Source organism: Oryza brachyantha, chromosome 2 (assembly GCF_000231095.2).
Source record: "Oryza brachyantha chromosome 2, ObraRS2, whole genome shotgun sequence".
Taxonomy (NCBI): Eukaryota; Viridiplantae; Streptophyta; class Magnoliopsida; order Poales; family Poaceae; genus Oryza; species Oryza brachyantha.
In genome coordinates, this window is record NC_023164.2 from 22,806,446 (window position 1) to 22,833,959 (window position 27,514).

General features: G+C 45.3%; 4 protein-coding genes and 1 non-coding gene across 7 annotated transcripts; 3 read left to right on the top strand and 2 right to left on the bottom strand.

The window, feature by feature from the left end:
* The first annotated feature begins 3,037 nt into the window (after positions 1-3,037).
* On the top strand, positions 3,038-7,491 carry LOC102705694. The gene is made up of 6 exons (XM_006647764.3): positions 3,038-3,614; positions 3,689-3,789; positions 5,776-5,873; positions 6,441-6,649; positions 6,748-6,800; positions 7,246-7,491. The coding sequence occupies exons 1-6, from the start codon at positions 3,224-3,226 to the stop codon at positions 7,309-7,311; spliced, it is 918 nt and encodes a 305-aa protein (XP_006647827.1). The 5' UTR covers positions 3,038-3,223; the 3' UTR covers positions 7,312-7,491.
* A 1,121-nt stretch (positions 7,492-8,612) lies between these two features.
* On the bottom strand, positions 8,613-8,740 carry LOC121053721. Its single transcript, XR_005811265.1, has one exon. It is a non-coding gene; the product is annotated as a U11 spliceosomal RNA (small nuclear RNA).
* Positions 8,741-10,784: 2,044 nt separating this feature from the next.
* LOC102716102 (rhamnogalacturonan I rhamnosyltransferase 1-like) lies at positions 10,785-15,183 on the top strand. Its single transcript, XM_040521440.1, has 8 exons — positions 10,785-11,599; positions 12,463-12,530; positions 12,630-12,718; positions 12,838-13,003; positions 13,081-13,370; positions 13,469-13,673; positions 13,772-13,929; positions 14,372-15,183. The coding sequence occupies exons 1-8, from the start codon at positions 11,296-11,298 to the stop codon at positions 14,613-14,615; spliced, it is 1,524 nt and encodes a 507-aa protein (XP_040377374.1). The 5' UTR covers positions 10,785-11,295; the 3' UTR covers positions 14,616-15,183.
* A 4,018-nt stretch (positions 15,184-19,201) lies between these two features.
* On the top strand, positions 19,202-20,288 carry LOC121053601 (protein TIC 20-v, chloroplastic-like). Its single transcript, XM_040521195.1, has one exon. The coding sequence runs from the start codon at positions 19,414-19,416 to the stop codon at positions 20,116-20,118; it is 705 nt and encodes a 234-aa protein (XP_040377129.1). The 5' UTR covers positions 19,202-19,413; the 3' UTR covers positions 20,119-20,288.
* An 86-nt stretch (positions 20,289-20,374) lies between these two features.
* On the bottom strand, positions 20,375-23,115 carry LOC102705979 (transcription factor BIM1-like). 3 transcript variants are annotated; one of them, XM_015834154.2, is made up of 11 exons: positions 22,966-23,115; positions 22,749-22,844; positions 22,256-22,627; positions 22,057-22,168; positions 21,778-21,847; positions 21,607-21,702; positions 21,484-21,522; positions 21,214-21,379; positions 20,958-21,114; positions 20,753-20,873; positions 20,375-20,652 (listed from the first exon to the last, which is right to left on the bottom strand). In XM_015834154.2, the coding sequence occupies exons 1-11, from the start codon at positions 22,979-22,981 to the stop codon at positions 20,593-20,595; spliced, it is 1,305 nt and encodes a 434-aa protein (XP_015689640.1). In that variant the 5' UTR covers positions 22,982-23,115; the 3' UTR covers positions 20,375-20,592. The 3 variants fall into 3 exon arrangements, with proteins under 3 accessions (XP_015689640.1, XP_015689641.1, XP_006647828.2); XM_015834155.2 differs by having other exon boundaries at positions 22,274-22,627; positions 22,966-23,114; XM_006647765.3 differs by having other exon boundaries at positions 20,958-21,102; positions 22,966-23,114.
* Positions 23,116-27,514: the final 4,399 nt, after the last annotated feature.

Genomic DNA, 27,514 nt, shown 5'->3' on the forward strand with positions numbered 1-27,514 from the left:
ACCATTGTTTATACTGGTAGTGTATTTACACTATACTGTAAAAGTTCTCATGTTATATTCTCACCAATTGCTTCATAGAATGGCGAGCTCCCAACAGTAATCATATTTGAATTAATTACCCTTGATTTAACTTATTAGGCTAAGCTCTTGGACAACACATAAAATTAAATTAAGTATAAACTATCACAAACTTTATTTGATTACGAAAACTTCTATATAAAAGGTATTTACAAAACACATACCATTTGAAAACTAAGTAAATGTGGTCAATGAAACAAGATGATACTATCTCAGGCTAGAGTATAGCTAACTGTTAGCTCCAAAAATATCTATAGCCAACTTAGTAGCCAATTCATACAATAGTTATTTATAAACATATACTACCTCCGTCCCTAGATGTTTGACGTCCTTAACTTTTTTATACACGTTTAACCATTCGTCTTATTAAAATAATTATATAATTATTAATTATTTTTATATTATTTTATTAATTGTTAAGTATACTTTTATGCATATATATAGTTTTACATATTTTGTAATTTTTTTGAATAAGACGAATGGTCAAACGTATATAAAAAAGTCAACGGCGTCAAACATTTAGGGACAAAGGGAGTACTACACAATTAATACTGGTCTCAAATATCATACATACATGTATCTTAGAGTCCGTGATGTAGCTGACTATAAATTTATAGCCCGCTGCTATTCTCTCTCATCTCTTATCTTTTTAAAATATGTTTACAGCTGGCTTAGAGTCTACTATTGTACCTGCTCTAATAAGCTGAATCAAACGCTGCCTTAACACGACGTAACTCGATGTGCATGCAGATCGAGTCCCTGCAACTGCATGTCCCTGCAACGCTGCCTTAACACGACGTAATCTCGCATGTCCATGCTGATTGGGGCCAGTGCTGGAGCTAGCTAGGACAGAGGGCACGATAGTATACACTTGCCTGTGACCGGCCAACGCGGGTGTCCATGTGCTCAGGCATGCCACTGGTCTCCGGGCTCACTGCATCAGCCTCGGAGAGGTCCCAATCTTCGATTGGGATATGTAGCGAGGAGAGATAGAGATAAGGGAGACGAGGGCCTTTTGGAATTCATTGCTTGGCGATATGATGCATACGGCCGTCGTCTCTGCTTCGATCTCGCTAGCTGTAGCTTAGCTCTTGGGCACCCATGAAAGGTCCCCTTATGGTCCTCGCTAGCCCCACGGTTGCCGCAGCTGCTGATCGTTTGGTGGTACCTTCGTACGTACGTACGTACATGCCATGCTACATACCAGCAGTATAATTTTCCGTACATGTTTTATCCATTCGTTTGCCGAACTGATCTGATTAGTTGTGTCTTGAAAATGAGTTTGCACTAGCTACTTCGCTAGCTGGATTCAGAGCAAAGTTCAATAGTATAGCCAACTATTAGCTTTAAATCATCTATTATTAATCTAATAACCAATTCATACAATATTTACCTACAGAACATATACTATCTTGTTTCACCTGTCATAGACACATTGTGTCTTCGAGTTGGATATAAATCTGTAGCTATGGTGCTCTTCTCTTTCCTCTCTTATCTTCTTAAAATATGTTTATAGTTAGCTTATAATCTGCTATTGTACCTGATTTTATATTTTTAAGAAAATAAAAGAGATGAGAGAAGAGTAGCTGAACTTTAAGATACATGTGTGTATGACATGTGAGATCATATATTAATTGTGTGGTGTATATTTAAAGATAGCTATTATATGAATTGACTATTAAATTAGTTACAGATAATTTAGAGCCCCTCGTTCGCTATACTATTGAACTTGTTCTAATGCATGCGTAGTGAGCTCAATTATCATGCCCTTAGCCACAGGGCAATGACTTGCCAGTGACCTGTAGACCGGATTGGATTGCAAGGTGAAGTATACCGAATCTCGCAGCTGCAAGCCACCAGATTGGCACATCCCTGCCGCCAAGGGATTTGTTTGTCACGGCTGGTCTCATCACCCTCCTGCCCCAGTACCCGTAGTGATTCCACGTCTCCTCTCCACCGCGCGCGTGCATAGGGGCTACGCCATGAGACATAGCTAGCGTCAAAGGGAAGGCAGGAATGAGGACAAAGTTGCCAACATGACTGCTTACGACCCTAATCGGAGTTAGGTGCTGCTTTTCTCGTAAGCCTAGAGATCCTTAGGATCCCTGCCCCCTCCCCATGTTGCCATCTGGAACAGTACTGCTCCTCCAGTCCATGCGTGAGTGAAACTTTTGTGAGCTAGCGGACGATCAGGACAGCACGGGAGGACTCGTCAGGTGACTAGCTAAGCTAGCTATCTAATCTAGCCGATGACTCCAAGAAAGATGACTGAAACCAACCAGCACTTAGCATGAGGAATCGGGATCATTCATGCGATGGAATGGAACGCGCAGTACGGTTGCGCGCGGTTAACAGTCTCGGCACGCAGAAGAGAACAAGGCCGGGGGGCGCTGATTTCTTCTTCGTGTTGACCTGTTTGTCCGTCGTCCTGTTGGATGATTCCCCAAACTGTGTGTGTGTGTGCGTGTCCTGCTACTGTCTTTGCACATCCTGAACCGCAATTCGTGGGGGATGTTGTTGGTTCCTGTGGCTGTGCTGGTCAGTCCAGACAAAATCTGTGCCCGACCTTATCGTCTTCGGTGACCTAGCAGATATGGCGGGCTGGAGTGACACGGCTGGTGGTAGCCTTCAACTGATGCCCATGATGGGCCTTATCATAGGCCCGTGTTTTGGTCAGGCCATAATTGGGCCAGGAATTCCGCTCTTCTAGATTCATGGGCCGAATAGTTTCTGGACACTGGTGGGAGCCCGATCCAGAGATGAGAGGATGGGCCAGCCCATATGTGAATGGTAAAGTGATAGGTCGAGTCGAGATCGAGGCCCAATCTGCAAGGTGTAACGAAGTCAATCACGTCCCTTGGTTCAGAATCTACGGGTCAAGACTAAGCGCGCACGACGCACGTTGCGTTTGCGTAGTTGGAGGACGTGATTGAGGAATTAAACTGAGGATTAAGATTCTAAACAAGGGGATTTGGAGAGAGAAACCCCTTTCTTTGTCTTGCAATTTTCCACAAATCGCAAGCAAGCCCACGCACCCAAAATCCACTTCACGAACGACGAAGGCCGAAGACGACGAGGCAACGGCGGTGCTGTGAAGGGGACAGCGGCGGGGCCTCGACCTTCGAGAGATTTCCGAGCGCCGCCGATGGATCTCTGGGAGCGGGCCCGGGCCTTCGCCGGGGAGGCGGCGAAGCGGTCGCAGGAGCTGTCGGCGGAGGCGGCCAAGCGCTCGTCGGCGCTGGTGTCGGAGACGGCGAAGAAGTCCAAGGAGATCTTCTCGGAGACCGCGACCAAGTCGCGGGAGATCGCCGCGGAGGCCACCAAGCAGGCTGACCTACTCGCTGGCCAGATCAAGCGCCTCTCCACGGACCTCCCAGTCCCCTCCATCCCGTCCATCCCCGCGATCCCGCCCATCCCCTCCGCCGTCGCGCCGGAGCCCGACGAGGCGGAGCTCGAGCGCTACGGCATCACTGAAGACCTCCGCGAGTTCGTCAAGGGCATGACCATAAGCACCTTCCGCGACTTCCCCTTGCAAGGTGCGGTGCTCGCATGGTTGGGTTTAGGGAAACCGTGGAGCTTGGATTGTCTGACCGGATTTTTGGTCCCGCAGATGAGCCGGAGATGTCGGATGTGCCCACGGTCTCGAACGTGCGTCAGGATCTGAATGAGTGGCAGGCCAGGCACGCCACTCTCGTCCTCTCAGCCGTTAAGGTTTGTCTCAGTTAACCATTTCGTCGGTGATTACTTGATTCATGTGTGTCCGTGGCATGGGGTTTTGTGGCACAATTGACGGATCAGTTATGAACTCATGTATGAACAAACACACTGTATACATTGTTTTGAAGGGTTTACCAATCTAATTAGATGCCTCTATTGAGATCACTAAAATGTACAGAATGCGGAGCTTATAATTTGTTTGGAAAGTTTAGAGTAAACATATCCTTGTGCATTCACTGTTATTATAGTGTTTTGAATTATGTGAATGCTGACTTACTGATATCTGGGAAACATCTACAAACATTGTATTTGGGCATGATATTCCATCCTTTTGTATCAGAGAAGAGGTCATTGAGATAAATTTGGTTGGGATTTCTCATTTCTTTCTGTCATGCAAAGGTAGATGGCTGGATATACTCACCAGCCCAATACTAAAATGTCAAGCTGTGAAGATGGCTTCTGTAGATAAGCTGTCCTTCAAATATCGATGTTTGAACTTGAATGTGACACCTACTGTTGATATGCCAACTATTGAGTGTTTAGAAGTTTCCTAGAATTGTAGCTTACAGACAAGCATAGTGCTGTACGGTATGTGGTAATACTGTGCTGTTTAAAATTATTGCAGTAAACATAATCCTGTATTGCTGTGATTTGACTGTTAATTAGCAAAGTGCTGTGTACTATTTGCTATAAATGCTAACTAAGTAGACAAATAGATACTGACCTAACTTGACTGATTAGCTGATTTATGCAGGGGCGGAGGGTTTCCCAGGAACCCAGTCTAAAAATATTTTTAGCTAAAGTTTATCTATTTTCACCATATAGATACCACCCTCAATCTAAACTTAGGCACCCGTAACAATCTGAACTCAATTATAAGCACTGAAAAGAAAATGAGTGGCACCCCTCTATATTTTATTCTAGCTCCGCTCCTGGATTTATGTGGCGTTAGTTTCATCAGATTGCCTTCTTGTTTATCTTGTCTACTTTAGGAGGTAACGATCCTCCTGTAGTAAACATTTTGGAGTAAATTTCACAAAACTACAGGTACTTTGACCAAATTATTGCAAAACTATAGATTTTAGGTTGTGTCATAAAACTACAGATTTAACACCAAATTTCTTAGGAAGCTACAGATTTATGGTCTTGTATTGAACCATAGATTTAGTGATGAAGCTATAGGCAGCGTTCGATTGGGCATGTTAAGATAAACTGCTCATCGTTTTCCGTTAGCACGCATTTCAAACTACTAAATGATGCATTTTGTGCAAAAATTTTCTATATAGAAATTGTTCTAAAAGATCAAATAACTCCATTTTTCAAATTTTTAATAAGTAATACTTAATTAATCATGCGCTAATTATGTTTATCGTTTTCCGTGCTGCTAATTAGCTTTTGCAACATCCGGGTTCGAACGCAACCATAAAACTACATTTTTTAGAGTTCCACCATTGTCTTTTTTAAGTTACAAAAGTTATAGTTCTGTGATAAAATTGATGTTAAATCTGTAGTTTTGTGATAAAATGTTTTAAATATGTAGTTTTATGAAAAAAATGGTGTTAAATCTGTAGTTTTGTGATATACACTCTTAAATTTGTAGTTCTGTGATAGTTTGATTAAACTATATGTAGTTTTATGAAATTTACTCAACATTTTGCCATGATTTGACTGTTAATTAGCAAAGTGCTGGTAAGTGCTGTGTACTATTTGCTATAAATGCTGAACTAAAGACAGTAGATACTGACCTAACTATATAATCAGTGAGCTGACGTGTGCATTATGTCAAATCTGTTTGCGTTGTTTATCCTGCCTACTTCAGGAGGATAATGATCCTGTTTTTAACTCTGTTTTCACGATTAAGTGCATGCACTAATGTGGGCTACTAAATCATTAATCCAAGCTTCCATTGGTATGATGTTATATGAGTGTCTAATTTTGTAGTCTGTCACAAACTATTAATTAGTGTTGCCTGCTTTCCAGGAAATTTCAAAGTTCAGATATGAGTTGTGTCCACGATACATGAAAGAGCGTAAATTCTGGAGAATTTATTTCTTGCTAGTAAACAACTACACATCCCTGTAAGTTTTCTTTCCTCTTAGCCCATGCTGTAATCATGGAGGCGGCCTCTTTTATTTGACTCCTAATATTTCTTCAGAAGAACCAAACTCACCTTGATTGTTTTACACATCATATATAACCCGGACAGATTCATTGTTCAATGTTCATGATAGATATCCTAACAAAATGTTATATTTCATACAACTTCGGTATATTGTTTGTTGTTTATTCTTGGCAGTTGTACACTCATCCAAGGAATTCAGAATCTTAATTTGTTTTTATCTAGTTGTGATGCTTTCAATTTATGAGATTACCATTCTGTTACTTTAATGATAACTGATTGTAATAATTAACTAGTGACAGTTGATTTTTTTTGTCTTTATGATGAAAAATTAGCAAGTGGCAGTGTCGATCTCAATCTTCGATTTAATACTTAAATCTTTAATTATCTGACGGGATTGTTTGTAGCTATATAACAGTTGCTTTGGAAGCACCAGAATGCTAGCTATTTTTCAATAGTGAGTTTTTATTTAGTTCTCGTGTACAGTGTAACTGCTACCTTACAGACTCTAATGTAATCAAAACAGCTATGAGAACAAATATTTTGAGGAGCTCAAAGTGAAAGCAGAGGAGGAAGAAAGGGAGGCCAAAAAGGAGGTATCAGAGACCACACAAGCTACAACTGCAGAGCATAAAGACATGAAGGCTCAGAGCAAGACTTCAACTTCAACAAATCCAGAGCATGATCTGGATGTTTTTCTTCTAGGAGATCTCGGCAGTGATGATGAGGGTCCTGGTATGCTATTCGTTTTCCGGCACTTGATCCATCAATTGGCTTGTGTCCTGGTTCTTCAGTTCTTTCATATGACTTGTAATTCATGTGCTTACTTCTAGATGGTGATGATGGTGGGTTAGATGATGACTTCGATAAGATAGATGCCACCTCAGTAAGCTCTCTTCTCCCTTGAAATATATTGTTTTGCTGCATACTCCATCCCAGAATAAACCCTTGAAATATAGTGGAGTAAAAAGACTACAGTGCCTCATTAATATGAATGTGATATTCTAAGGGGTATTAAATGGATAAAACTTCTCTATTCGTGGAACGAGGATAGATTAGAAGATAGGAATTGGTTGACACTTTGAACTCTAGGAATTGGTTTATTTTGGGATAGGAAGAATATGTAAGATGGTGCATATTTTGTTAGAATGTAGCCTGGTATGTGGGCATATATTATTGGAAAGCAGTAAATTGTAAATGGGAAGTTCTCATTATCCTGCCAATGCGTGGTGCTGTTATTCTACCATATACTATATAATGCTAGTGTTCATGACCAGCACAAATCTTCTCAGCTGTTTGGTTTGTGCTGACAGCACATCTTGCTTTTGCAGGTTTTGGAGAGTGATGATGATGACAAGGAAAAAGCAGCAGGCAAGGCAGAAAGTGCACAGCAGTAGCTTGCAGAGCTGGTGATCAATATGATACCGTGTGCTTCCCAGCTCTGCACATGATGCTTATAATGACAACGAAGGGGCTAGCACACAGCTTACTGCACAAGTCTAGCCATTGTATATTAGATGGTTACATCGATCCATTCGTTTTCCCCCACTCAAGCAATGCCGTTTTTCCTCCTTGCATTTTTATTGTCCAAGATTTAGAGGGCTATGTTGTCTTCCATTTTCTGGAGTCATCTAGGGTGTTTTCTTACGCGAATGTAGTACTTCAGAGTCTGTTGCACTAAATTTACCCCAAAAATGAGTTCTCACGTAAAATAAAATATTCCTTCGTGTAGCCATTTACAGTCATCTAGTATTGCACATGCTCGTTGCAATGAACATTGGTGAACCCGTCTTTAAGAGGCTCATGTGTTGTACATGTTCATTGTGGAGTGAAGGTGAACCCATCATTAAGAGGTCCTGATAGTGGTGCACTGGATCTTAGGTCGATGTTCATTGCCTCAAGCACTGACAATAAGCTAGCTATAAACATATTTTAATAAGATAAGAGATAAAAAAGAAAGGAAGTGAGTTACATAATTATAGGTAGCTACAGCGACAGGTGAGACATGATACATATTTATAGCAGGTATAATAGCATGTTATAAGCTAGCTATAACCATACTTTAAAAATATAAGAGGAGAAAGAGAAAAGAGGTGGGCTACTAATTTGTATTCAGCTGCACACGAAATCTAAGACACCGTGTGTGTATAATATGTGGGATCATGTACTAATGTTTTGTAGTTAACTATTATATAAATTAGCTATTGACTAAGATGAATCGAAGCTAGTAGATGACTATACTATTGAACTTGCTCTTATAGCTAGCTACAGCGAGCGACACAGGTAGGACATGATAATATATGTTTTGTACGTTGTTGTATGAATTGGTTATTAAATTGACTATAGATGAATTGATGAATTGAAGCTATATTTTTTAAGTTAAACCAAGTTTAAAGAAAGATAATAGTAACGCCATTTGATGTAAGTTAAACCTCTGACAGATTTATAGAAAGATAAGATAATAGTACCACCATTTAAAGTAATTGATGTTAGTACATTATTTGATTAAGTTAATTCAATGTTTTAGTACAATTTTTATATGAACTTATCAAAAGTTAACTTGTGACAAATCAAAACAAAATCACTGCCAAACTTAATCATAAAAGCATACTAACATTGTGACCCAGGTAAACTTCATATTACTGCTATGACGATGTCACTGATATGCTCGAACGAATAACAAAATGCAGTTTGAGAACGGAGGGTCGGCCGTGGCGAGCCAACCCTATCGATTTCCACAAATTATGCCGGCCATATGTCTTGATAGCCATACGGCACCCATCAGCTATGGATGGATGTGGCATACATAGCCAACCGACCCTTTTTAAATCTACCTCTTACCATCCCGCTCCTATTTGTAGCCTTCTCTCGCCCGCGCTCCCCACGACTCCCCGAGGTGGGATTATTCCTAGCCTCCCGGCGCCGTGCCCGGCTAGCAGAGGTGCTTCTGGACCTATGGAAGGCCCATCCACGCCGCAATCTACCGGCCCATGGAAGGCCCATCCACATCACAGCCCACGGCCCGCTCCCCTGTATAAGAAAGGGTCAGGGATGGTTCAAGATCATGTATAGTATAGCAGTAGTATGTTTTTACAAATAAAACGAAAAAGAACATGTTTGTTCTTTGAAACTGTAACACTGACACACTATGTATTTGTTACTGCAGAGTAATGGTACGGTGTACGTCAGTACGTGAATACGTCATGAAAGTATAAACATAGATTTGGCGAGTTCACGTGCCCTTGGAATTGGGAAGCGGTTCCGATCCTATCCAGCCAGTGGTACACACCGCACTGTTTTCTTCTCTGGACAAAGGACTCCAAGTGGGCGCGAGTGCAGACAACTCGTGATTCCTGAACATTCAGACAGTAAAAAAAAAAAACACTGGGAGAAAAATGATCTCGAGAGGGGGGGTCCATCGATCCATGACTTCATGCAGATCCTGCTGAGAACTTCTGTTTGCCCTGCATATGTTTCCTGTTGCAATTTAACCTTTTTCCCTGGATTGCAATGCACCCTAGATGCCTCTATCTGATGAAGGAACCTGAATTTTGAGCTGGACGCATCCACATGCTGTCACAGTTTGGTTGACCCGGATACATCCATCCATGAACCACATGATATTACCAGAACAATCAGTCAGGCAGTGCAGGATTCTTGCCGAGTTTCGTTCGAGCATGTTGTACAGACATTAATTCCTTTGTTTAGAGGGGACTTGGAATCGCATTAGAGCAAGTATAATAGTAAAGTATAATAGTAGACTATAAGTTAACTATAAGCTGATGTGGAGGAAAGAGGTAATGAAAAAAGAGTGGGGTTGGCTCTTATGCAAGAGCCAGCTATACACCAACTCTAATAAAAATACATTAAATACAAAGGTAAGAGAAAGAGATAGGAGATAAAAATTATAGTCAATTTTATAGCCAATCTATGTTGACTATAATATAAGATTACAGCTACTATTAAACTTGCTCAAATTTGCATTCCCGTGGCAGCATCAGCGTGATCTGTCACCTACCTTGTGTACTTTTAAAGCGCCGGAGCGCTGTGCATGTGAGACCAGCCTAGAGCGCCGGCCGCGGGGGGGCGTCGAGTCGAGCTGTATATTTGCTTAGGAGAACAAAATCTCGCGCACTTGCGAGCCAGATTGGCTTCGAAAGCGATCCCAAAGTTGAACTCGAAGTCTTGTGATTTCATCGCCAATAATCTACCGCCATGATCCATTTAATAAAATCGAAGATACTTTAGGAAACGGAGGGAAGCAAATTAAATTAATGAGCTCTGATAATTCGGAATCGCAAGGGGGGTGCCTTCATTGACAAATAAATTGCCTGCTGTTCTTTTAAGCTTTTGTGTGGTAAATGGATTTGTTCCATGTTGGAGTATGCTTTGTCGCACATCCATATTCCTAATCCTACCAGGGTTAGCTCCAAAATCGTATTGTCTCGACTCTCGAGGCACATGACGTCTGACGAAAGCCCGGTAACTTATAGCGACACGTGACCATAAAACTACTCATTCTCCTGCCATGTGGGGCCGTGATCCAACGGCGTCCGCGGCCGCGGCCAGCCAGCCAACGCTCACGTGGAACCGCCCCTCCAGACGGCGCCCGCTGACCCCACCGCGCTGGACTCCCCCCCAATCGCAGCCGTTCACTCGTCGCCACATCGGCGTCTCTACCGTCCACGTGTTGCAGTAGTCACCTCGTGTGCACTCCACCGGTGCCGCCTACCGCGTCTCCCGCCGGTTACTCGGACACGTCCGCGCGCCCGCCGAGTCTTACCAGCGCCGCGCGGCGCGCACCACCGACGCGAGAGCCGAAAATAAACTTCACGCCCCCACGAATCGCTCCTCCTCACCCACGCACGCACGCACGCCCACCACCACCTCCTCCTCCTCCGCTCGCGAGATCCACCCGCCGGCCGGCGCGCCGCAAACTGCCACTGCTCCGGCGTTGTCCGCGTCGTCGCGAAACAGAGGCGGTGTGCGTGGGGGGTGCCTTGCTGGGGTTTGCTTGCCAAGATTCGCCCGCGCCGTTTAAGGAAGGTGATAAGGCGGACTGGGCAATAACTGCTGTGGATTGTTCGCCGCTTCATTGCTCGGCAAGATTGGGGGGGTTCTTGCCATTTCTCGCCGATTCGGAGCTCGCATTGGATGCCGGAAATCGCGTTCTTGTAGGCGGGGGCCGCGGCGAGAGGGCCGAGGTGGCGTATCTCTGGCGGTGCTGTGGTGAGGCGAGGAGAAATTTTTTTTGCCGAGCTGTGTTGAGTGGTGGCGAGGCGATTCCCACGGAAGTTCGTGGTGGATTTTGACGTGCGCGAGGCGAGGGCGAGATGCTCCGTGGGAGACAATAGGCCCGTGAATTCGCCGGTCCACGCTCGATGGGGTGGAAGGCGACAGTGGGTGTCAAGATGGCCGGGGGCGGCGCGGAGAAGCTCAGGTGCCCGTCGGTGGCCGCGGTGGCGCGGTCGCGGATGAGGCCGTGGGTGCTGCGCGCCACCACGACGGTGCTGCTGTGGACCTGCGTCATGCAGCTCACGGCCGTCGGGGACAGGTGGGGGCCTCGCGTCCTCAAGGGGTGGCCGTCGTGCCGGACGGCGCCGGAGGCTGCCTCCGCCGCGCTCGCCGCCGCGAGGCTCCCAATGCCGGTACCTGTCGTGGAGAAGGCCCCGTTGCCGCCGAAAAGTGAGTACCCACTTCTCTGCTTCTCGACATTGCCATGGATTCGTACATTGCTGCTGCTCATTTTGAATTGCAAATTACCGATGAACTATGCTGTGTGTTTTGGGTTGTTTTCATGCTTAACATCATACCACCTTTTTGTTTGCGCGCGATTGGATGCTCCGTAGCTAAACTAAAACTCATATTTTTTTCAATGGATGCTTTCATATAAAAACAATATTCTTTTTTTTGCTTTTTTTCGAAAATGCATCTTCTGCCTAATTCCCTTAAAAAGATCTGTACTTGTTTGACATTCTAGTGTATGGTCATTGGGTAATTATTCCACATGGATTGGAAAGGAACGTATACCTACTTTTCGTGGCTAAGCACGATAATTATGTGTTAGCCTTTTCCTTTCTGGTATCAATTGTAGAGCATTTAGGAACTCACATGGGTGGCCACAACATTAGCTGGTTAAGAGCTTCATCTAGCTTTTTGTGGAGACTACTATTGTACGTGACTACAATGGTAGGACAGTTTAACGATCTTCTCTGCTTTTGGAGACTGTCATAGTTTGTTCACACGACATGCTCTTTTGAATTTAATGTTAATTATGGATTATCCATCGATCCTACTTTTACTTTAACAAAGCATGGGGCGTACGTGTTTGTTCACTCCTTGTAAGTAATTGAATGGGCGTTATGATGGTCCATGCCTGTTAATTATTTGTCCGATTGCAACTTTTCCAGTTAATGAACCTCAGCTAGAATTCAATATGTGTGCTTCGTAAAAAAGCCAATCTGGTATAACTTTTTCTTCGATGTAGTATGTATGCTAATTCTTCTGATTTTGCTTGCATAATCTTCTCCCGTTTCCCTTTTTTGTAGGAATTTATAGGAACAATGGTTATTTGATGGTTTCATGCAATGGTGGACTCAACCAAATGCGAGCAGCCGTAAGCAACCTGAAAACCCTCCATTTTTGGGATGTAGTTATTTAGACCAGTTAATTACATTTAGCATTTGACAACAAATGCTATTCCATGTTCCCGCAGATATGTGATATGGTTGCCATTGCAAGATACTTGAATGTGACTCTAATAGTGCCTGAGTTGGATAAGACATCCTTTTGGAATGATCCAAGGTGCATCTTCTGCTGTGATATGATTTTACGTTTATCAGTATCTTTATGGTACTATCAATGGGTTTCAAGCTTATCTATGACCATACACTTAATCAAATTTTCTTTTGTTTACTTTTTAGTGAGTTCCAGGATATATTTGATGTTGAACATTTTATAACTTCTTTGAGAGATGAGGTCCGTATACTGAGGGAGTTGCCACCAAGGGTAAAGCGAAGAGTGGAACTAGGAATGTTCCATTCAATGCCGCCTATTAGCTGGTCTGGGATCTCCTATTACCGTAACAAGGTTAGACATCCATTACCCTATTTGTCCTTCAAATGTTACTTTGACTGAAAAAGTATCTTAAAATTCGTTTTTTACAGATACTTCCTTTGATTCGGAAGCACAAGGTTCTTCATCTGAACAGAACTGATGCTAGGCTAGCAAACAACGGACTGCCGCTCAAGGTCCAGAAGTTGCGTTGCCGAGTTAACTATGCTTCACTGAAATTCACGCCCCAAATTGAAGAGTTGGGCAGGAGAGTAATTAGATTGCTTCGCCAAAATGGCCCCTTCTTGGTTCTTCATTTACGTTATGAAATGGATATGCTGGCTTTCTCTGGCTGTACTGAAGGTTGCACTCGTGAAGAGGCCGATGAGCTCACAAGAATGAGGTAAAAATTGCTGTACTTTATTCTTGCAGACTGTTTTGGGTGTATAGAATTACATTCATTATATCACATATTAACAGCTAACTTATGCATAATCTCAGATATGCTTATCCTTGGTGGAAAGAGAAAGTAATAAACTCTTTCACGAAAAGAAAAGATGGCCTTTGTCCTTTGACGCCTGAGGAGATTGCTCTTGTCCTCAGAGCTTTGGACATCGACAGAAGTATGCAAATATACATTGCAGCTGGCGAAATTTACGGTGGAAAGCGCAGGATGGCTGCACTCACTTCAGCGTATCCCAACGTGGTATGGACCAAATTGTGTACATGTATCTTTGATGGCATCACTGGTATCATCTGCAGATCTCTTTTCCCATTTTGCTGACGTGTGTTGTTCCATGCTAGGTGAGAAAGGAGACACTTTTGGAACCTTCCGACCTCATGTTCTTTCAGAACCATTCGTCACAAATGGCAGCTCTGGATTATTTGGTATCACTGGAAAGTGATATATTTGTTCCAACATATGATGGCAACATGGCTAAAGTTGTTGAGGGTCACCGCAGGTATATATCGTTCTTGATCACACCTCTGCATTCTCAGTACAGTACTATATTCAGACAATTTCTATACCTCTATTGCCCGTCTGCATGCTACTAGATTTGAACAATGCCAGTCGTTTTGAACCTAAACATTTGCAACCTAATATTCATAGAGCAATTTATGTGTTGTTTAATATAATGTAAGATATTTGACTTTTTTTGTTGTAACGTTTGACCATTCGTCTTATTTAAAAATTTAGTACAAATATAAAAAATGACAAGTTATGCTTAAAGTTCTTTTGATAATAAAGTAAGTCACAAGCAAAATAAATGATATTTCTATAATTTTTTGAATAAGACAAATGATCAAACATTGCAACAAAAAAAACAAACATTTTACATTATGAAACGGAGGAAGTAGTTTCTTTTCTTTAGAGGTAAAGCTGATCGATTCTTTTTGTTACAGGTTCATGGGTTTTAAGAAAACAATCTTATTGGATAGAAAACTCATAGTTGAGCTGGTCGACCAGTATAATAGTGGTTCTATGGGGTGGGATGAATTCTCTTCATTAATCAAGTCTGTCCATGCAAACCGAATGGGAGCAGCTTCAAAAAGGACCGTTATTCTTGACAAACCGAAGGAAGAGGACTACTTCTATGCTAACCCTCAAGAGTGCTTGCGAGATCCCAATCTTTTACGGACATCATGATATTTTTCTTGGCGCGAATGCGCGAGCCCCTGCTCATTTCCATTACACGTTTGCATGATGCAGCGTGGCTGAACTTGGCTGCGTTGTTTCTTCTGAGCTGACTGGAATGGCGAGGTATTGCCAGTTCAGAACTTCGGACTGTGCCATTGACAAGGACCTGTGGATGGGGAAGCAGGGAGGAGGATGTAGCTGTGAGCTTGTGACTACTTAACTCCAATGTAGTTGGTACATAGACATGACATTACACGATGGAGAATTGCAAATGTAGGTTTGCCAATTACGCCGATAAATAGATCATATTCTTGTATAGATGATGGGGCGCATCAGTGGATAAATTAGTTCAACAGAACGTCACTGATCATGGAGGAAATTGTTACATATGAGGTTTTTCAGCGTTCTTCAGACGTATCTGCTCTCGAATCCTAAATTTTTGTTCTTCTCTGAAAGTTTTACTCTATACTACGATACGCTGTTTCAGCAGTCATAACAGACATTAGAACTGACGCACTGTATCGATTTCTTACTGCTGGAGTGGTGCATCGAAGTACTACATGCCTCACTTGTCATCTTGCGAGTCAGTGCTTCTTGTTTTCAGTGATGGTTAAGATAGGATTAACATTGATCCCGAAGCGAACGAGCAGTTAATACTCGTCATCGATCGTTGGAGCTTGTAGTAGCTCTGACTGCGGGGAACTGCCGCGAGAACTAATACTAGTTCGAGATGCGCGCGAATCTGGCGCGAAGCAGCGCACGGCCGAGAGCGGAGAGCTCCACCCGGACCACCCCGCTGCCGATGCGTGGTGCGTGATGCGCAGCGCGCTGCTCGTCAACGCGAGGGACTCGACGTGGTGCATCCGATCCCTAGGCGATCGCACTGTTACGTGCGAGATCGTGCACGCGCTTTGTTATCTGCAATGGATGGAGGATTAACCTTGACGCAAGAGCAATCTTGGGATCGAGTTTATAATTTACCAGAGCTCCATTCGACGGGAGTGGGCCAGTATCTGATGAAATAAGGATGAGATGATGAATGGATTCTCATATGGCAGTTGTACTGGAATGAGTGCAGATCCGTAGGCTGCATATCCGTAGCTCACGTAGACATGCACAGATCCGTAAGCAGGTGGAGTTTTGCGATCCACTTTTGTGGCACAGGATCATCTTTTGTCTTTTTGGTGAAAAAAAACTCAAACGATATATTTGTAAATAGAAAATAATTTACGAATAAAATTTATATACGTGTTCGTAATAATCTAAAAGCCAAAGCTAACAAATAAACTAGGATAAAAAATCAAAATTAACTTTAAATTTAATGTTAAAAGTTTAAATTTGGCTTATAAATATAAGTAAAAGCTAAAAGACGGTGGCAACGTCTCATCCTTTTGGCAACAACATATAAGACTATAAGTCCAATTTTAAATTCTAGAATTTAATTTAGATGATTTTAGGATTTTTTTTATCATAACCAGTAGGTTGGCCAGCTCATTTTTTGTCTATAAATTATAAGAAGATGTCTTTGGCGTTTTACACCCAATCACATCATTTTGTGGTGCCCCACGGTTGTAATACAATCTTTTGGTGCGTCTCTAGCCACTAATACAAAATTTGGATGTTCCGTATAAATTTTTGCCCAATTCTTTATGCCTTGTAAAAAAAAGACAACAACAATTAGATTGATCACTGAACAGATAAATAAGAACTAACATGATCTATGAAGCTGAAATTGTCAAATGTCACTAGAAACCAAACATATGTTGTGCAGCATAGTCAACAATAATCGGATCCTATTACACGGTAAAAAAAGGTTTAATACTCCATCCGTTTCAAAATATAAGTATTTTTAGAATTCAAGTTTGGTATAACAATATATTCATTTCTTTATTGATTCCTACAATTTTAATCATTCCAATGATTCTAAAGCCAATTAAATGCTTATAAAGATAATCTATTCAATTTAAAAATTAACCATTGAAACAACTAAAAAGAAACCTTTTGATATCTCCTTAATATATTATAAACAACTTAAAAAATAATTATATTTTAGGATAGATATATTAGTACTTGTAAGAGAGGTGGAGGTCAGTCCCATCGTTGGCTGCTTTGTGGAATTGATCCATGCTCTGATGAGTTGTGATTGATTTCTCGCATTGCCGCTGTTTCTTAGGTTGTGGCTCCACTCGCCTTGAGGCCTCAACCTTTCGAGTCGGCCATCGATCGGAGCTCCTCCATGGTCACTGCCTATTGCCCATAGCCACCTAGAGCTACGTTGTCAATTGCCACGTAGCTAAAACAACTACTCCCTCTATATATGTTTGACACCGTTACTTTTAGAATCACGTTTGACCATTTGTCTTATTCAGAATTTATATCCAAATATGCAAAATTATAATGCATAATTAAAGTTTCTATAATAATAAATCATATTATACAAAATAATTAATAATTATACAATTTTTTGAATAAGACGAATGGTCAAACGTGACCTAAAAGTTAATGGCGTCATATTAAAAAAATATAAAGGGAGTACAGGAGGAAGAGACGAGAAGATTCTCAGGGGATAGGTAAAGGAAGAAAATGAAATGTAATTATTTGCACGTGGCTCCACTATTTTTTTTTGGTTGTACGCCATGTAGATGCCATGTGGATAAAGACTAAATCAGCATGCACTTTTGATAAAAACTGTCTAGAAAGTCGAATTAACCAATTTTAACAGTTGAGTGCTCGTGTATTAAGAAAACTCGAGCAATCCGTGAGGGAGGCAATGTAGACATTTCTTCTTACAAAAATCGTGGCAATCAGGCTTCACCAACCCAGTATCTCACAACCAACAACGCTACAGAGTAATAAGTCCACTTTAGGTCTCACACGTTGTTACCGAGTTTCAAAATCGTCCCTAAACCCTATTGCCAGAAATGTTTGACCTCGAATTCATATATCACGTCTAATATAAGTCCTTAGGCAGTATGAAGATGGTTTTGCTTACATGGCATCCTAGTCAGCACAAAGTTTGTGGGACCTACTCATCAGTGAAATAGGATTAAAAAAAACTTAACCTCTCTCTCTTCTCTCCTTCGGTAGCAGGAGGAGCTCAGCCGGCTCGGCGACCGCAAGCCCGCCGGCTGCGCCGCCCACCCCTGCCCACGCTGCCGCACGCCATCTGCGTCCACGCCACCGCCCCGCACGCCATCCGAGGTGAGGAGGATGCAGGAGCGCGCGCTGGAGATGGCGCCAAGGGTGCTCTACCGGCGGCACGGGAGCACCGTGGAGCTGAGCAAGATGATCAAGGACGTCGTCGACCTCACCGTGGATGGCGCGCTCCGCGGGATACGGAAGCGGGTGCTCACGCTGGAGGACATCCAGTCGGAGAGGATATACTCGCTGAGGACAACGCCGTTGTGTCGTAGCAAGCATCAGGAAAGCCACGATCTTTTTGAACTCTGGGAAATCAAGAAACGATTTTGATGACATCTCCCGTTTGGATTTAAGCATCTGTACTTAGCAGCTAACTTTGATCCAATCATCCTTCACACCAAGGTGGTTGTACATTAGCTCTGTTGGATTTACATTTTCTTTTCTCTGGTGCTCCTCTTGTTGTTTTTTGATGGTTCAATGCAAATTGCTGCTGTAACGAAAGGATAAACCTCAACGCAGATCGCTGCCACCCCAGCTCGCCGTCTACGCGGGAGACGAGGGACACGGCCGGTGCGGCGGCAGGAGGCGGATCCCTAGCCCATCGGCCATCGCCTCCCGACCCCGCCCGCGCCGCCGTCTGCCATCCGTGCGAAGCTCCCCGGCCGCTGCCACCACCCCAGCTTGCTGGCCGCCGCTAGAGCGGAAAGAAAGGGGAACCGAGATAGCACGTCGGCCACCCCAGCTCGCCATCCGCGGTGGGAGACGAGGGACACGGGCGGTGCGGCTGCGGGTGGCAGCAAGCGGAACACCTCCTGCACCAGGTCATCGCATAGCGTCGTGTTCATGCCGCCACTGCAGCATCCGGCAGCGCGACGGCTATGCCGTCTCCGGCGGCCACGGTTGGGCGAGAATTTGCCAGCGCCTTCGTTGCCTCAGCTCGTCATCGGATTTGGGTGGGGACGCATCACCGGCGAAGGTGGGGAGGAAGGTAATGGGGGAACTTGCGGCTCAATTGCAGCTGACATGTGAGTTACATGTGTGCCTCACCTTTTTTTTTAATTTTTTTCTTGCTGACTAGGATTCTACGTTAGCGAAACCATCCATGCATATTGCCGTAGGACCTAATTCGTATGGTTTTATATAGTTTAGGGATAAAGATTTTTGGTATTAGGATTTAAGGATGTCTTGCAGACTCGATGTAATATTAAAGGACGTCAGGTGAACTTATTCATGTTATAGATGATGCACACTGTACGAGCCTGTAGGGTGCAGCCCATGCTAATTAAACCACCCACGCTATCCTTACGGGCCAGGAGTGAACAGCACGGCGCGGCGAGATTAGCCCATTGCCCTTGCGGCGCCCGCTCCGCTTCCCTCCCGCTGTCCCGCAGGCAGGCGGCAGGCACGAGTGCACGACGGCACCACCAACCAATCTCCTCGTCTCCCACTCGGCCACATCCCCCGAAATCTGCAAAAATCTCCACGCTAGTCCTCCCCCAACCCGCTCCGCCCCGGTGGCCGCAGCCGCAGCCGCAGCCGCAGCCGCGCGGCGCCACTGCCCACCCAAACCAGACCAAACGGCTCCGCCGCACGGCGCTGTGCATCCGTCGATTACCCCCCACAAAAATCTCCACTCCCCGCCCGCTCTCTTGCAAATCTTCCCCCCATGGCCTCCGCCGTTTCGCTCCTCCTCCTCTCATCCCCGCGCCCGCTCCGCCGCGCCGCGCCGGTGCCCGCGCCGCACTCCCACCTCGCCTCCCAGGCGCGCCTCCCCTCGCTACATGGCCGAGGCGGCGAGACCGCGCTCGTGGTCGGGGTCGGGGTCCCGCGCGCCGCCCGCCTGCTCGCGCGGCCGCCACGCGCCTCCAACCCGAACAACGACAACGACAACAGCGGCGCTGTGGAGGCGCCCGACCGCCTCGTTGCCGCCGTCGCCTACCTCTACCCGTTCCTCGACGGCGTCCACCACGGCCGCTTCCTCCTAGCGCAGTTCCCGCTCTTCAGCACCCTGCTCAGCCCGCTCGCGCCCGCCGCCCGCCTCTTCCGCTCCTCGCCGCTCACGCCCTTCCTCCTTTTCCTCACCCTCTACTTCGCCGTCGTGCGCAACCAGCAGGCCTTCTCCCGCTTCGTCCGCTTCAACGCCATGCAGGCCGTCGCGCTCGACGTGCTGCTCATCTTCCCCGACCTCCTGGTGCAGTCCTTCGCGCCCTCCACCGGCGGCGGGATCGGCTTCGAGCTCTTCCAGAGCATGGAGAGCACTGTCTTCCTCTTCCTGCTCGTTTGCCTGGTCTACGGAGGGGGCGCGTGCCTGCTTGGAAAGACGCCACGGCTGCCAATCGTCGCAGATGCAGCTGAGCGCCAGGTGATGTGATGAGTTTGCTCTAGTTTTACCGGTGAAAAGGAACGAAGAATCTATATGATACACACATTCAACTTGACGCCTCATTGTTGTTAGTAGACCAATCCACAAGTTCAGATTAGTACAGTGATTATTTACAGCTTTAGTAACCAATTTAATGGATGGAGTTACAGAAGGCTGGTCCACTGGTACAATGATATTACAATGTGTATGAACAAATGAGTTGAATTGGGAACTTTTAGAGATAGCAATACATATACTCGCTATAGAATCTGGACTACATTTACAGATGATGAATGAGAAATTGGGAGTGTCCTCTGGACCTCCCCTGAAGTAGCTTCAATGGTATATGAATGGAAGCTTAGGTTAGTTAATTTTTGTTGCAATATAAATAAAAAGAATTGCATCAGTTGGGGACTTGGGGTTGCTGCTGCCAAGTTACTGAACTTGTCGATGTATGAATTTTCTAGTTTGGAGCAAAGAAATCTAGCTCTTATTACATCGTGGCCTCTTGGTTATGTGGACGAGCTCTTCAGCTTCATTGACCTGTGATGTGAAGCCAGACAAAATCACAAAATGATTGTTAAGCAGATGATCCATTATGTTGTTAACACCATGAAGAAATCAGCTTTGCAAAGCTCTATACCTTGGAGTTGTCACTAGTATTTTCTCTTGCTCTTTTGCTCATGTTGATCTCTACAGATATATTAGCTTGAGATGGGTCCAGTCCTGACTTTTTAAGAGCTTCTGTCAATCTGTTGAATAATCTGTTGCAGTATGAAATTGTCTCCTGTTAGTTACATATTGTTGCTAACTTTGTTCTTGAAGTAACAAATGGTTCAGGAACAGACCCTTGAGAGTAAGCACTAGAAATACTATGATTTTCATCTTGAAGGGTTTGTCTCTCGTGCTTGTTCAGCATTCTATTGCCTGATTCAGACTCTTGGCGTGTTGTTGACATGCTCAGCCATGGCTGATTGCTACTTGTGTTGTTATCTGTATTTAAAACTTAAAGGGCATTAAACTTAGTGGATCTAGTTCTTGCAAGAACTCTTGACTGTTGAAAGGTGATTAAGAAATACTATAGTAGAGGGAAAATGGATTTACTTTCCCAATTTTTTGGTGTGCCTGTTGCCATGTGGGAGGAACTAGCAGGTGTACTGGTGTTGAAGAGATCTGGATGTGCCGCCGAGATGTGCTTGGGACTGTACTGTTCGTTGTTCATGTCCTGTGTTGATGATGACAAATCTCCCCCCTGGACTTGACTGATGTTCTGTGAGACAATGAAGAAGAAGCAAGGATGGGTACCTATCATTGGTGTATTATGATGAAGTGTGCATTCGCTTTCAATTGCTATTTTTTTATTTACGGAATTACCTGTTTGTTTCTCCAGCATGATCTGTAGTAGACTTTTGCCTATCAAGAAAAAAAAAAGAGAACAGCGGGTGAACACTATTGCACAATCATGTCTTGAACGTGCTAACATGGCTATGATAGTACCCATGGCATGGATTTGGAATCCTCGTGATTCCTTTCTGGATCGGCTGCCTCATACTTTTGGACTTTCTCTTGCAAAAACCTTATGTATTCAATAACCTGCAAACAAATTGTTTCACAAGGAAGAAATTGCAGTGTAACCTGCCACAATGCTTAAGTTGATATTCTGTTTACCTCTGAAAGGAAAGATGCTTTGTCTCTCTTCTGATCAGAGTGCGGTAGGAGCTCACGAAGTGTTTCAAGCCTGAAGGAGAGCATGAACAGTTACTTTTTAGAACACATTTCTTGCACCATATACTTTGTATGAAATTGTCTTGGAACTCAACACTAGACACTAGTAGTATGATATCTTGTTAATCTCTCTCACTACCATTGACAATCTTCATGGTTCGTTCCGGTTTTGCAGAAAAATATAATTTAAAAAATATGAAGTTTGGATCTCTATTAGCTTGCCTGTCATTTATCTTGGTACGCCGTCGTTGCTCAGTTGCTGAATGCTTTGATCTCGGAGTGCTGGGCCCTTGATCGGCGCTGCTGGCGCTACTTCTTCCCTCTGCTCTTGTTGCTGAGTGTACATGAAGAGAAATCCGTCATGGCCTGAATTGAAATGACAGACTAGAGAATCAACAATGCAGTTAATTGTGGTGCTAACCTTCATATGGTGTCTTACCTATGGATCTTTGATCAGTGCCAGAATCTTGCCACATCGTCGATGGCGCACGGTGAGCCCTACTCCCAGATCCTCCTGTTTCATGTGCGTTCTCCATCCTGGAGCCATGAAGAACAGGTGCAAATGCATTCCTGACGGCGCCATGGCTACCAGCCTCTTCTCTCGATGGAGTACCGGACGCTTGCCTGATGCTGAACGTCCCGATGCCACCCGGTAGCACATGCTCCTCCGAGTCCGAGCCTGCCGGCGACGCACCGTCGACGGCACTCCCTGCCGCCGTGTTGCCGCTGCTGCGGCTGCGCTGCTTGGCCTGCTCCAGGGGCTTCAGTGATCTGTGCATCTCCATACCGTATCCTGCACTTGCATGCAGTGACATGGGTAACATGGGCTGGCAAGTTGATGCATTGCTGTCTAACTTAGCGCATCATGGCACTTGCCGTTGAGAAAGCAAAGGAGACGTTGGCGCACAGCTCACCTTGCGAGGAATGCTGCGCTTCCCGGCGGTGCTGGAACGACGGCGACGACGATCCTCCGGCACGGAGCGAGAGGAAATCATGAGCCGTCTCCTCTCCTGCGAATCACCGACAAGCACATGAACAACACAACAGCCATGAGCATCATGCAGCAGAAGAGAGAAAATAGAGAAGAAAGAAGGAAGGAACATCATGTTGAAGTGTAATTCTCTTTGATACCTGGGAAGAGCTGCATTGGCGCCCGGGACACTGGAGATCTGTCTCTGCTGCCAAGCCGGGCGGCCTGCCGTTGCAGCAGAAAGATGGTGCCTGGATCTTGTAGCCGGTCAGTACACTGATGGAATGTAGCGAATTCGGTTGTCCACTCGAACCTTATTATAGTCGGCTAAGAGAGAGTCGAGAAGGATAGGAGACTGATAATGATATGATAAAGAGGTGGAGGTAAGCCTGCTGCTTGCCTGCCTCCCTGCCTGTCTGTCTGGTACCAATATAGTACTACTTCTCTACTTTGTATCTTTAAACATTGTTGGTTAATTTATACTCTCTCTCATCCACGTCTCTCTATCATCATACAGAACAGCAAGCTAATGCGAAAGCACTGCATGCCACCCCGCACTAGTTTCATAATATAACGTAAGTAGTTTAGTGAAGGCTAAACGTCGGCAAAGCAAGCCTTGTGCCCGGTAGTTTTGACATATTCAACATTCTGATGTCCAGCCTTTTGAAGACGGATGAGACAGCAAAGCTACCCGATCGATCACCCCGCTAATTGCGGAACAGCGGATATCAAACTTTTAACCGAGGACGAGGAGAGCAAAAGGCCCTTCGGATAAAACGACCAAAGGTGCATGCAGCAGGTAGAAGCGAAAGAAGGAAAAGGGGTGACTACTGACTACCTAGCTAGTTAAGCATCTCACGTACTCACGTGCCTCCGCCGGTGGCGCGAGGCGGTGCGTTGGTGGGGGCCTCTATCTCGCCCTCTCCCCACGCGCTTTCCTGCTGTTTCCACCGCCCTTTGCGCGCACATGCACGCCGACGGCGCGCGCGACGTACGCGCCTTGCCTTCCTCGGGCAAATCATACGTGCCTCGCCGCCGCCGCCGCCGCCGCGCTCTCATTTCCGCCGGGCGCCGGCTCGATCTACCGTGCGCGCGCGACCAATTAATATGCCACGCCTCGGCGCGATCAACCGACGCCCCCGCGCGCGCGAGCCGTAACGCCGAAACGGACAGCACGGTGCGTGCGTACGGTGCACGGGGACATGTCATTCTCACACCCACGTACGTACCTAACCTGCCTGGATCGACCGGTCGCGCGTTACGTGCCACGGTGCACGTGCCCCGCAGTGTGTGTGTGGGGGGTGGGGCTGCATCTACCATCTACATGGATGGACCCATGTCCCCGTCGGTACGTGACCGATCGATCGATGCATGCGTGGGCCGGGCGGTGCATGAACCAGCTGACGCGGCTATCTCCACACAGCTTGTTGCCACACGCGCGCTGTGCCGCGCTCGCTCTCGCGTGAAAGTGAAACACGTACGGCTAATTAGTGAGTGTCAAATCATCTGTGTGTGGCCGTGTAGCAAATCTGAAGAAAGTGAGACCGGCAGTATATCTCATCGTCTTAGCTAGGGTCCATGAACCCGACTCGTTGTGAGTATCCGGCCATTAAGATTTGAAATTGATTAGGAGCTTAGCTTAAGCTCAAAGTCGTTGCGCCCCCAAAACGACAAGGAGCATGTGTCCCGCATAACCCCACGAAGCTTCGTGGCCGTTTCGCTTCGAGACACAATAAAACAACCAAGGGCTAAATGGCTAGTGTAGCGCTACCTTGCGCATGCCGGCCGGATTGTTGTTTAGGTGGTGTTTAGATTAAGAAAATTTTTAAAAGAAGTGTCACGTCAAATGTTTGATCGGATATCGAAAGGGGTTTTTAGACACGAATGAAAAAACGAATTTCATGGCTAGCCTAGAAATCACGAGACGAATCTTTTGAGCCTAATTAATCCATCATTAGTATATGTTGGTTACTGTAGCAGTTATGACTAATCATGTATTAATTAGACTCAAAAGATTTATCTTAAGATTTCTTCCATAACTGTGCAATTAGTTTTTTGATTTATCTATGTTTAATGCTTTATTTAGGTGTCAAAAATTCGATGCGATGTTTTTGAAAAAAAATTTGGGAACTAAATAAGGCCTTAGATTAGATCGATCCCGATCGAAATGATTTGATCCCATCATTGACAGCGCAGGCAAGCCGTCAGTGCGTGATCGGTCGACGTGCCTCTGCTCTTCTCTGATCAGAACATTCCCTCTGCAAAACTCAAGCTGAGGAATCCGTTTAGGGATCAGTAAACAACTCCGGCCGCGATTAATTAACTCCCCGATTAAGATATCCACAGTGCTCGATCGTCAGTCAGATCTGAGAGCATCAATCACGTGGCCAACGCATCGATCCATGCATCCATCGCCATAGCCACCGCCAAGTTATTACCTGCTGGCTGCTACAGTGTCAGCACAGTACGTAGCACTTGCTATGCTCTCGCTGCATGCATGTCTGCAGTAACAAAATTACAAAGTGGAGTAACAGGTAGCAGCAGCAGCAGTAGCTAAGCTAGGTAAGCCGGGATGGAAGCCAGGGCACGTTGAGGATTTGGGCAGCGTTGCCTTTTCGGTTGGATTATGGAACATGGATCTGTTTTTTAGGGAGAAGCATGTGAGTTTGGGGCTTTCGGGGTGAGTTGTCGCCTTCATGGCCATGGGTGCCGGCACGTGAGGCACCGGGAATTGAAGGCCTGGCCGGCCCTATCATTCTACATAGATTTACACTTGGCCTCCCATGGATGCATGGTATGGTAGTAGTATTAGCACAGATAGACCCACGAGACAATCGATCAGGTCCTGGATCAGTTATTGTATTAGGGTAAAAAGATCCAATAAACAATTAGACTAGCAGAACTTTATCTTGTGAGCACTGGAGAAGTGTTTGGCAGAAGCTGAAGCCATCTGCTGGGGCGTCAGGCCATCGTCGCCGCCACCAGCGGCCGATCCGTCGTCGTCACCGTCGCCGCTGAAACCCGTGCAGAAACGCGCCAACAAGGACGCCAACGCCGCTGGCCAGAAGATGTTGGGCGACCCGTGCTCCATCGCCGCCTCCGATTTTTATCTGAACTAGCAGCTGAATTTTATCTGGCCAGCTGATCGATTCCGGATTCTTGACTACACTCGCTAATTACTGGGAGTATTCCAGCTTGCTCCTTATATAGCTGCACAACGGAGAAGATACAATGTGTCAGATTTCCGATGGTCTAGCTTGGCTGCTTGGTGACTACTCTCTCTGGTCAAGGTAAAACAAGCAGAGAAGTATATGAGTGAACAATTTGGCACCGCAAAGTTTGTAGTGCAAAGCGCAGTGCAGCTTCCGATGTAACATCTCTCTGAGTCATCAAGGTAAGTCATAGCATTTGACGTCTGGAATACTGGATAGCGACCCGATAGATGTTTTGCTGATACTTGAAGAACAAGATGACTAATCTTAATGCACTGCTTCTTGTTTTCAAGATACCCGCGAGGAAAATATATTGCCCCTAATCTTAACATCTGTCGGGTCACTGCGATTTGTGAAAGCCATTATGATTAGTCCTCCTCGAATTATGGGAGTTGACCAATTGACTAAATTTCTCTGTCCAAAAATATAGCTACCTCGGGCAGGGTTTAACTCATCTAGCACTATGAATTTGGGCAGAGTTCATCCTAGATTGCTACATTATAGAAATCTTATTTTCTATTTGACCAACCCACTCCATACTCACTTGGCCGTGCACGCCACCCACCCGGGTTTGATCTAAGTCATCACAGAACCCAGATTATCTACCATATTCGACGGATATAGAGACAGGGTCTTATGCTATTTAAAAAACATCCTCTTCATCTCCCACTCCAACTAATGTGGGTCCCACAATTAATGTTTCCCTTTTCTTCTCTCCTTTTTTTTTCTATTCACTCTCTTTCTCCCCACCTAATCAATGCATTCAACACTGCCACAGAGAAGAGACCGGCGAAGCAGAGCTACGGGAACGATGATATGCGAGGCAACAGGACTCGATTGATGGCGAAAGGTAGCGGCAGAGCTTGATTGAGCTTGGACTGGTGGCTAAAGGGAGCAAGGCAGAGCTCGATCAGTGGGGCAATGCTTAACTAGCGGTGGAAGGAATCTGGGTGAATCTCGACTAGCGACGCTCCCTGGCTTGCTGTGTCATCGAGGAAGGAGTGGTAGGGCGAGAGGAGACTCCTTAGCTTGGCAGTAGTGACAACATTTGCTGTGTCGGAGAGAGCCGATCATTGCCTCGAGGTCAGGTCTAGTGTGGGAGGTCGCACGTGGAGGAGAGAGTAAGGTAGTGCCGCCAACACCGGAGGGAGGGTGGGCGACAACACTTGATGACGCCCGTGTGACGCTAGGCGGCCAATGCCACCATTGGAGAGTGTGTTGGGCGACCACCAATCCTCCTCACTACTTTGTCGAGCTTGACGACTCTCTCTGCTACTTGCCTAGTTGGGAGTATCTTCTTCGGATCGTGGTGTGACCCATGTTTATCAACTTATTTCTATAAGCATCTGCCTTGCCAAGTTTGGCCAGCGAGAAAAGGATTTTGACAAGCTAGATGACATCCGGTTAGAGATGTGTTGAAGTGTTTTTTTTCTTTTTTTTTTGCTGCAATTGTCAAATTTTAACTTAGAGTGACTATTGGATATGCTCTAAGTTAGGG